This window comes from Borostomias antarcticus (assembly GCF_949987555.1).
Source record: "Borostomias antarcticus genome assembly, chromosome: 1".
In the NCBI taxonomy this organism is placed as follows: domain Eukaryota; kingdom Metazoa; phylum Chordata; class Actinopteri; order Stomiiformes; family Stomiidae; genus Borostomias; species Borostomias antarcticus.
In genome coordinates this window covers 54,309,235-54,319,946 of record NC_140234.1, presented here as the reverse complement: position 1 = coordinate 54,319,946, position 10,712 = coordinate 54,309,235, and the positions used below count along the sequence as shown (strand labels likewise).

The 10,712-nt window shown below is 43.7% G+C and overlaps 1 protein-coding gene across 1 annotated transcript; it reads left to right on the top strand.

The window, feature by feature from the left end:
- Positions 1-105: 105 nt before the first annotated feature.
- dixdc1a (DIX domain containing 1a) lies at positions 106-10,245 on the top strand (the record flags this gene model as incomplete). The annotated part of the gene is made up of 16 exons (XM_084446534.1): positions 106-215; positions 1,928-2,092; positions 4,737-4,894; positions 5,023-5,168; positions 5,606-5,695; positions 5,949-6,002; positions 6,119-6,169; positions 6,491-6,595; positions 6,715-6,768; positions 6,918-7,010; positions 7,169-7,243; positions 7,902-8,063; positions 8,739-8,805; positions 8,979-9,087; positions 9,229-9,337; positions 10,162-10,245. Exons 2-16 carry the CDS (start codon positions 2,070-2,072, stop codon positions 10,243-10,245), a joined length of 1,380 nt encoding a protein of 459 aa, XP_084302660.1. The 5' UTR covers positions 106-215; positions 1,928-2,069.
- Between the last annotated feature and the right edge of the window lie 467 nt (positions 10,246-10,712).

Below are 10,712 nucleotides of genomic sequence, written 5' to 3'. Positions count from 1 at the left end.
AGGACAATCAAGAACAACGCTCTGGTATTTTGACACGGAAACTGTGCTTTTATAATAGTTTCAATTACTACAGCCTTACCGTTAATAGCGGTAACAGTGATGTGAGCTAACTGGCTAGCAAGCTAAACACCCCAGCTGACAAAACGATAACTTCCGTCCTATTCTGTGTGGCAGAGGATATGACGCCATGACGCCCACGAGAAATGACGCCAGAGGTATGAGTTTGGTTTGTTTGGTCATGATATCAATCAATCAATAAATCAGTCATTCAAACAACCAATCAATAAATCTATTGCCGGACTCCATTCATAGTCCATTAGGAACATACAACATTAAAAACATTATAAATAAACAGATAAAATGCAATACATAAAAATAATTTAAAAACAACATTACCACTGACAACATTAGCATAAACACAGAGCTAATGTAGGCTACAATACATACACAAATAAAACAATCAAAACTCAACAACAGGTTACATATCTCAGGGGTGCAAACGTGTCACCTTTAGGTGAAATTAGCCGTTTTTAATCCAAAATAGGTAATTTGTTTAATCTGTGTATGTATGGATTTGCATGTTTGTCACCTTTTTCACCTGTGATTGGTTTGCACCTCTGATATCAACTGTATGGCTTTAGTTTAGTGAGCTAATGCAGTAGTAGAGCATATGTATTTAAACCCCATGAACCACCAGTTGCTGTTAGGCATGTTAGGCTTTCTGTCATGGACACAAAACAGGCCGGCATTTTTGACACTGTTATATTGTTGATTGGACACATCTCCTGACAACAGCAGCCGGTTTCGTAGGTGATAGACATATGATGCTTAGTAAAAACTATCTTCCCCCAGTGAGAGGCCCAAAAGAGTTAACACTTAACATTAGCATTCCATGTCACACAAAGCCTTTTGTTTCCATTGCCTGCTTTATGCAAACCAAGAGGGCAGCCATTTTCCCACCGTTTTGTCCAAGCTAATGTTTGTGTTAGTGTATAGTCAACTGAAAAAATATACTATTCATACATTTAAGCATAATGTAAAACACACAGGGCCTAAGGTTTGGATTATTTCAGAAACGACACAAAATGTTCTGTCACTGCTGCTAGCTTTAGAAAAGCTGTCATTGCATAAGCAGGGATCCTTGTTCTAGTTTTCCTATATTTTTCTGGGCCTGTGTAAATATATCATTACCCACAGGCACGTTTAAACTTGATCTTGATGGCCCCATGCAAACCTGTAATTTGGGGTGAAAACAAAAATACAGAGCAGAATAGCTCAAAACAGCCCCACAACCCAGTAATATAGCAGGAGATATGCACCATTTCAGCTCCAGTAAAACACACAGCGTCCGTCCGTCCCTCCCTCCCTCCTGAGGGGGAGACCAAAGGAAGGGGGGGGGGGGGGGGGGGTAAGGAGGAGACTGTGGTAGGGTAGGGGGAGGGTAAATATACACACCCAGACAGAGCCATGTCTGATATCTCCGCTCAGCAGTGAAGGAACAAGAACTGGGGGGAAAACCTGTTCGATAGAGCAGGAGAACGAGAGGGAGGGAGGGAGGGAGGGAGTGAAAGGGAGGGAGAAAGCATGAGGGAGAAAGCATGAGGGAGAATGACAGAGCAAGAGAGAAAATATATGCATGGTAACTGCATCAGTTCTCCAGAAGGAACAAAAACATTGTGTTCGTGAATGGGAGCTGGGTGAGCTCAGCCACAGGGGCAGTGTGCTGTGAAAAAACAGGCAGAATTCAGCCGATGATGACAGACTGAACACCAATCCTCTCTTCTTACACCAGCTGAGACTAAGCCTGGATTTCAATCGGGGTCTTCCAGTGAGTGTTATAGGAACAGAGCAGGGCTGTTGATTAGGATTTGGAGCTTTTATGCTGTAGCGAAATGCCGGTCGATTTGACTTGAACACGCTGTTTCAGATTGACAACGTGGAGAATCTGGTTAGTGCTGGTCCCACCCCAGCTGTCGAGGCTGTTTGGGCTATGTTTCTGACTGAGGATCGGGGCATCGCCCAGATGCAGGGGACAGACTGTATGGGAGGTTAAGAGTGCGACCAGCAGCATGGGAGCCAAACAGATGAAATGGTAAGAGACACATTTGTGACGTATAGACTATCTGTGAAATGCAGCGATTGATATGCGTAACTTGTGACAGTACAGCCTACAAGCACCATTGACAAGCTGTCAAACCTTTGTAAAATAAAATAATTAGCCCAGTGTGGATTTCCCAACTAGGGTAGTTCATCACCATAGCATTATAGGGCTGAGACTGCAGTCTCTGCTTTTATCTGTAGGTGTGGGTGTGTCCCAACCGTTTAGATGGGTGGCATCAGTCTTCTCTAGCCTAGGTCCTAGCCTAAGACCTCAAATATTGCCAGTAATAAATTACGTTAGCCTACGAGCTAAGTCAAAACGTCCCCAGAGGAATGTTCTCCTTTGGAGCTGGGACTCAAAATAGGTAGGTATGGTGGTAGGTAGGTAGTAGGTAGGTAGTTGGTAGTAGAAAGTTGGTAGGCAAGTAGTTAGGTAGGCAGGCCAAGAAGGATCATTCTTATCCCAGGGCCCTGCCAGCTCTATGTTCTCGGGGTCCTATGTTCCCAGGGTACTATGTTCCCCAGCTCTATGTTCCCAGGTCATATGTGCCCCAGCTCAATATTAAGTAAACTTTCCAAACGTTTTATATTGTCAGGGACTCATTGACTCCTGTGTCCACGTCTGACTCCTGTGTCCACATGGATGGTGCCTGTGTCCAGCATAGAGGCACGCGGGCAGCAAGGGTATTGCAATATGCAAGCTGGGTCCAACCTACTAAATCTGCCTCACCCCTGTGTCCACGTCGGACTCCTCTGACCACGTCTGACTCTGGGAACATAGAGATGGGGAACATAGGACCCTGGGAACATAGAGATGGGGAACATAGGACCCTGGGAACATAGAGATGGGGAACATAGAACCCTGGGAACATAGGTATGCTCCCGTTAGGCCTACCTCCCCGAGGGGAAATTGCACTGTTACAACAACCAAATTGGACATCAACACAGAGTAGGCTAAAAGGTGCAATTATAAATACACTGTAGACTATACAATATACAAAGTATGGAAATGTAAATATACAGAGCTGTACAATTGTGCCAAGGAATGCAATATACAAAACACAAGAAATTATATGAACTGTAACCTACAATCATACTACAGAATAAGTGTTCAACAAGGGGAGAGACTACTAGTGATACTCTATTTAGGCCTACATTCTATCTAAAACAAGCAAATTAGATATTCATTCTGTTGAAATGCATCTAAAAAAAGATTTAAATTCCTAAATAATTAATAAACTACACCCTGCGAAAATGTCAGAAGGGCGTTCTCAACACATGCTGTGGCTTTGCCTGAAGTTGTGATGGCAAGATTCCTTCAGGAAAAAATAGTCTTACTCATTTTGGGGAAGTACTTGGGGGATTATCACAGTAGAATCAGATAAAATGGTCACAATATGTTCTGTTTATGTCGACCTTTACTCTCACTGTTTCTCAGTAACTGAGTGAACTTCACTTCATTATGACAAATGTAGCTAGCTATTATACTAAAATGAATATACTGTATACTGTATATTAAATGAACTTCAACAACTCATCGGTATCAGATTCCATAACAGTATCAATTCAAGCATATACAAAATGTGCCTGCCTCTACACATCTCTTCCAATTGATTGCTGTTTTGCAGCTGAGGCACTGTGAGAGAGAAGGTAAAGTCACACTGGCTGCCTTCTCTCTGGTTCACAGTATACTGTACTGTACTATAATGCCCAGGGCCTCTTTCTCCATAGCAACCACCAGGCAAGGTATTACAAACACAAAAGAAAATCAATGCCAGGACACGTATACAGTTGCCGACTGTCTTGTATTCAGCCATGTAGAACTATAAAGAGTGACTGTCATCCCAGCAGCAAGCCAGTGATTCATAGCATCTAATAGCTACAATGCAAATCCCATTACTCATGCTTACATTATTTAAAAAATAATTATATGTAGCCCATTAGACATCTATCTTGTATTTATTCCGGAGACAGTCTTTAGTATAAAAGTCACCTATTCAGCTGCCTCAGGGACATGGTTTGAATAGCACAAGATTGTATAGCTTTGTCTGCAATATGACTTAACTACACAGAGAGGCATGGTTCTATTCCCACAGATACAAAGGGGAGAAAGGAATTCCCTTTAGAGAACCATATCTAATGCCTTGGGTCACAGGTCACACAAGACTGGATCCATTTCTAAAAACACATGCGAGTGAACACATGACAAGAGGTCTCAGCCTGCAGTGCTGGGAATGCACACACAAAATCAGAATACACACTCAGCATTAACTGGAAGAAAACTATGAAAACTGAATGTTTTGAAATGATACATCTTGAGGGGACTAAGAAATCTTAAGAATGTCTTGAATGTTGCAATATCCTGCCTCCTAATACTGTATCTTCATACTGCATGGGAAAAGTTTGATAGTTAATTTTGATACTTCAATAGAATGTTATGTTGTCAGTCAGAATAAAGACATCTGTACTGCCCTGGTAATTTAAATATCTATTCAGTCCAGATGGCATTACATTATATAGTATATCACTTAAAGAAGACTAATGGCTTCCTTTCATGTACTTAGCTTTGACAATTTCACTGTACTGTATTTCCCACAGACTCACGTCTGTCTGTCTTTGCCCACCATCTGTTCCAGCCTCAGCTCTGCCAGCCCTGCACACTCCCCCAAAGAAGAATACATCATCGCTCGGTCCACAGACACCTCTAAAGAAGCATTTATCAACGCTCGATGTGAAGACCACGGGGAGGCCAGGGATGACAAATCAGAGTTGACAGAGAGGAAATTTGATACCGGTAGGCTGGCTGTTGCATTCATTCTCTTGTAGATAGAAATGAGAAAAAGGATCTATGTACAGTATCTCTATACCATCTGCACAATAAAATAGTTTCCATTCCCAGTGTCCGTCTGGTCTGCCTTCTAGAGGAGGCGTCTCCCTGGGTTCTGTGTCCTGCCCCAGGGAATGAGGGGACAGAGGAGGAGCGGTCATGGGAGGAGCAGCTGGATGCCCACCAGGAGCAGCTGGAGAGGGAGATGCAGGAGGCCAGGAGGATGGTGTTCCGCCTGCAGGTAACTGCCAACGTGCACTCGAATATACTCCATAGAACATAACAGGTGCAGATTACAGATGAAGGAAGATTGTGGTCAGTTCCAGGGTGGGATTAGTTTAATCACTCCTGCCCATGCCCTTCTCTGCCCAGCCCGAGAATGATCGTACATGGTCCAGCTCGTCCAGGCCAAACAGCTCTTAATCCACTCCACTCCACTTCATGTTCACAGTTGTGTAGGTCAAGGTGTAGGTGAGGTTGTGCATCTATGCAGTGTCTGCAGTAGAGTAGGTGTGTTGTGCTTAGCAGTGCTCTCTCTTACCTTTGGCTGTTATTTCAAGTTGCATGGTTTTCAGGGCTTTGATGTGTGTGTGTGTGTTTGTGTATCCATGCTTGCGTGTGTCTTTCATTGTGTGTGTGTGTGTCTGTCTCTCTCTCTCTCACCCTCCCTCCCTCCAGGCTTTGCTGCTGCATGGCTCTCTCCCTGAGGACGACCAGGACGGCCCTGCGAGCTTCGGGGATAGCCGGGCCAACGCCGAGCAGCAGCTGGTACATTACCTTAACACTCTCTCTCTCTCTCATTCACTTCAGATAACATGCCTTGTTTGCCACTGTCTGTGATGTATTGGTGTCAGACCTTGTCAGGCCATGATGTTTTCACCATCACTTCATTTCCCACAGGGGCAGATACAGCAGAGCATGAATGCATCTAGTATCTTATCTGCTTAGCCTGCTGTCATGCCAGCCCACAATCTCCTGTACTCCACTCTCATTATGGTGCCCATCTCCTCTCCCTTTGAAGGTTCTGATCCGCAGTCGCCTGGACCAGAGCATGGAGGAGGCCCTCGATCTAAAGGTACAGATTCAGTGTGTAAAAGTAATTGAACTGAATGTGGATGAGCTGCCACAAGAGCCTGGAAGCGTCCACTAAGTGCTGCAATCAATGTCTCTGTCTCTCTGTCTGTCTGTCAGAGGGAACTCCTAAGGCACAAACAGGAGGCACGCCACCTTCAGGCCATTAAGGTAAGCCCTGCCAAACAAATCCTCTCCACATTGCTTCTGTCTGGTAAAAGGGTTAGGGTTTAGTTGTTTAGCCACAGTATCTTGTCAGCTATGGCTGGGCAAAGGTTACGCCTCACCTTCAGCTTCAAGTGTGCCCCCTAGAGCAGGCTCTGCTCTGCTCTGTCTGTCTCTGCTCTGTCGAGGCAGGCTCTGCTCTAGGCATTCGAAGCATCTGACGTATGCGTCTGTCGAGGTACTACTAGGCATCAGTGGTGTCACTCATGTACAACAGCACAGATGTCTCTAGAGTAGACATGTCTTCGATGTACCTCTCCTCGTTAGGATGCCCTGCAGCAGCGCATGGCGGCGCAGGAGGACGCCGTGCTGCAGCTCAAACAGGAGGTGCTGAGGTGCGGCATGGCCAGAGAGCAGCTGGAAGGAGAGAACGTGAGTCAGGGAGTGATGTTCGAGAGTGAAATTAGATTTATCTGTTTGACGTCAGACATTGCGTTTATGCGAGGTTCCACTCGCATTACAAATACATGGTTATGGTTTCATATTTGCAGGCAGAGCTCAAACGGAAGCTGAGTGATCGAAACGGACTACTCAGTGAATATGAGGTATTTCCATAAGTACATAATAAATACATATGGGCATTTATACATACATTGACACTAGATTATTTGAACTTAACTGTGTAGATGAGTTGAATTTAATTAATTTTTAATCACTGAATTTAAGTTCTTATAGTAATTTGTCAACTAATCAGCAGCTGCTTGGGAAGAAGGATAGATTACTTCAGCAGCAGCAGCAGAAACTGGATGAAGCCCTGCACAACACAAATGAAAGCAGCCGTGGAAGAGTAAGGAACTATTACCACCACTAGGACATAATACCACTACTGTTAAACATGTGTATGCTAGTTCATATATGCACATTGTTATAGCTATATTAAAATGCAGCTACTGTATGTGCCTTGCAGAGTTTACAGTCCATGGTGTATTTTCTCTCATTTTACAGTCATCTAGGAATGAAAACCATGCATACAGTCATTCAGGGGGTCCATCCCCTCCCGTGGCCTTTCAACAAATGGAGGTAAGAAGTAAACAAACACTTCACTGTGATATATTGATAAGTTACAATGTTGTATATATGGGTATTCACAGCCTTATTACATAATGCATATGTGACCTAAATTAAATGTCATTCAAATATTTTCTCCATACTGTTTAGTTTATTGGTTTAAAATACAGAGACTGCATATTAAGGAACATTTCGTAAATATGCCAGTTTAGCCAGATTGGCTAATTTTCAACCGTAGTATCTGGGGCAGGTGTCATGAGCACTACAATAATTAAAACACAGTAGGAAGCAGTAGGTTACTAAGCCTGCTGATAGAATACATTACAATACATTAAAATACATTACAACCCCTCAGTGAAAATGGTCATACACTTGACCATCTCTCAACCAAGATTTTAAGTTTATTTTAATAGAAATGTATCTTTCATACTCCCTGAGCCGTGTTGGCAGACTGTATGAGTGAGAGTGAGGACACATAACATGGCATGGCTATATGGCTGTCTGTTTGACTTAATGAGGTTAAGTCAATTACCTTTATATGATCAACAGCCGCCAATTACAGCATTTCATGTGGTATGTGTGTACCTGTGCTTGCTGCGTGTGCATGTCTATTTCTGGTGTGTATGTGTGCATGTGCATTTATATGTCTGGTGCGTGTGTGTGATACCAGGGGGAGGAGCTACAACTGGTGAGGGAGGCTCTGCGTAGTTTGAGAGACAGCTTCTCTGGCCATGACCCGCAGCATCACACCCTGGACACACTGGAGCAGGGCGTGGCCAGTCTCATGGACCGCCTACACACCTTGGACCCACACCGTAGACAGGAACGAGGGGTACACACACACACACACACACACACCATTTGACTGTATGACCAAATGACTGTAATGTATTACAAAATCGTCAAAATATTATGGTTTTGGAACTGTGCTTGTAAAGCTGGAGCCTATTATGAATGACTCAAGGATCGTGTCCACTAGCTAGAGGTGTCTTGTTAAAAATATTGCCTCCAATTCAAAACCAATGGAGAGCATTTGAATTGATGATCTTCCAGTGCCGGGCAGATCCCTCTGGCAAGGTGATGCGGATTTGCAGCTAAGTTGCATAAAATAGACTGCGAAGCAATTCTGTATAGATTCCAGGCAAATTTTGCGTGGCGTGTCCAATCAGGAGAAGGTAAAAGTATCAAACAGACTTTGGCCAACGATCTCCCCAAATCAGTCAGAGCTTATTTCAATAAACTGACCACATATTGAGATTTACATCCTTACTTTCTCACCTGAAATTACATTAAAACGTAATAAAGTGACATATTAACAATCCCACAGACACATTTGAGTCAACTGATAATGGCGGCGGGTGAGGAAGTGAAACCGAGCCAAAGGCCCACAAGCGATCAAACCACAGAGGGCACGCCATCACGCAATTTCATTTGCTGGCTAGTGGACATGGCCTGTCAGGCATTTCTCTAGCTAGCTCACTAATAATAGGCCTTTGTCCTTCTCTAGAGCCAGTTCAAATCACCGGGACGGAGGGCCAACCCCACAGACCGGGATTCATGGCCACCGAGCTCAAGTAAGACAGACTGCTTGCTGTTTATTCTAAATTGGTCATGCCCATCACGGATTCTCTTCTCATTAAGAAAAATTTTAATCGTGTAACTCAATTACACTGACATACAGGTATTAGAGATATGGTTGCTGTTGAGCTTGAGCCAGTTTGTGATTTGTCATTATATTTGTATCCAGAAATAGCTCACTCTCACAGTAGCCCTGGGCTGAACTCCTCAGTGTCTACTAAAGTGCTCTACTTCACTGACCGCTCACTCACACCCTTCCTGGTCAACATCCCCAAAAGGTAGGAACCCAGAAATGTATGTTGTGTGATTTTGCCTGCGGCATTGCATGCTGTGTGTCGTTGTGAGTGTATGTGCCTGTGTGTATGTCTCTGCACAGATCAGTGTTCAATCCCCTCTGACAGACTGTGCTGTGCCGACAGGCTGGGAGAGGTGACACTGCGGGACTTCAAGGCAGCTGTGGACAGGCAGGGCAGCTTCAGATACCACTTCAAAGCCCTTGACCCAGAGTTCGGAACTGTGAAAGAGGAGGTAGGCGTTTTGAGTACCTCACAGGGGAATTGGAGTGTGGGGATGTGACTAGAAGGTCACATTACGTGGGAAGGACTAAGAAATAAGCAGGGCCTTTGCGTCTAACAGGGCCTTTGCAAAATTATACATGAGAGTCCAGTGTTTTCCCTCAGATTTTTTTCAGGGGGGGCGGTAGGCCCCCCAAAACAACTAGTGTTGTCACGGGGTGGGCATGTCGACAGTGTCACCATAAAGGCCTTTGTTAGCATAGATATCCATGTTTGTTATATCAGTGCATTTTTTGACACTGAGCTGAGATGAAACGAATGCTTAAATAAATATTAACAATATTAATACAATGCAAACATAAAAACATATTAGTAGAATAAATTACATTTCCTGCAGAATGCTGAACAGAGAAATTGCAAAAGCATTGCTGAAAATGCATAGCCTAAATGGGAAAATGTGAACTAACTTGAATGCCTAGTTAATCCACAACACATAGCCTAGCTAATGTTAGCCTAGCTAATGTTAGCCTATAGAATTACTGTACCAACATCAGAAGACATACATTAAACTGTGGTTACATTACTTATGTAGCCAGCTACAGCAACAGAAAATATTTTAATATCTCACTCCCAGTCAGAAAATGTCCGCTACATTGACTTATGCTAAAAATGTTAGCGATCTAAAAGTCAGCTATTTTTGACTTTTTGGGTCTTTCAGGAGGGGCGGGAGGTCCCATTTGTCGGACAGGCCACCCCTCCAAGGCAATGGTAGGGGAAACACTGGAGTCTGTGGGCTATCTGACTGGCCTGGTGCTGCTGTGTGGTTGTGCTTGTCAGGTGTTCCAGGATGGGGCAGTGGTGCCGGGCTGGGAGGGGAAGATTGTGGCCTGGGTAGAGGAGGATCATGGAGAAAGAAGGTAAAGTCGCTGGAGCACCAACTGAACTATGACCACTGGACTACGATGCCATAAAACCCTCTCAGTATTCAGCAGTTCTATTAGGCAATAGACATTGGGACCAATCTATTTATTACTTTTTCAAATCGTAAAACCATACTTTAAAAAATGTATCTTTCCTATGGACATTAAACATTTTACACCAGTTGTAGATTGCCAAACAAAAAATGTTCAAACAAAAGTTATTCTGAGACAGTTGTGATGTTTTAATAAACATGAATTACTGCATGAATACTGACTAGTTGTCAATTATGTCTCATGTGTGCTATTAACTGACATAAATACACCAAAACACACTTGGGTCATAGATATGGTTATTGCACACCAGTCAAGTTCAGAGGGACAACTTGGGCAAAACCAGGACTGTTAGGGTCGTTTAATGCGATGCATGAGTCATAGCGGGAACTCCATTTATTTTGGTCTGTTTGCTTT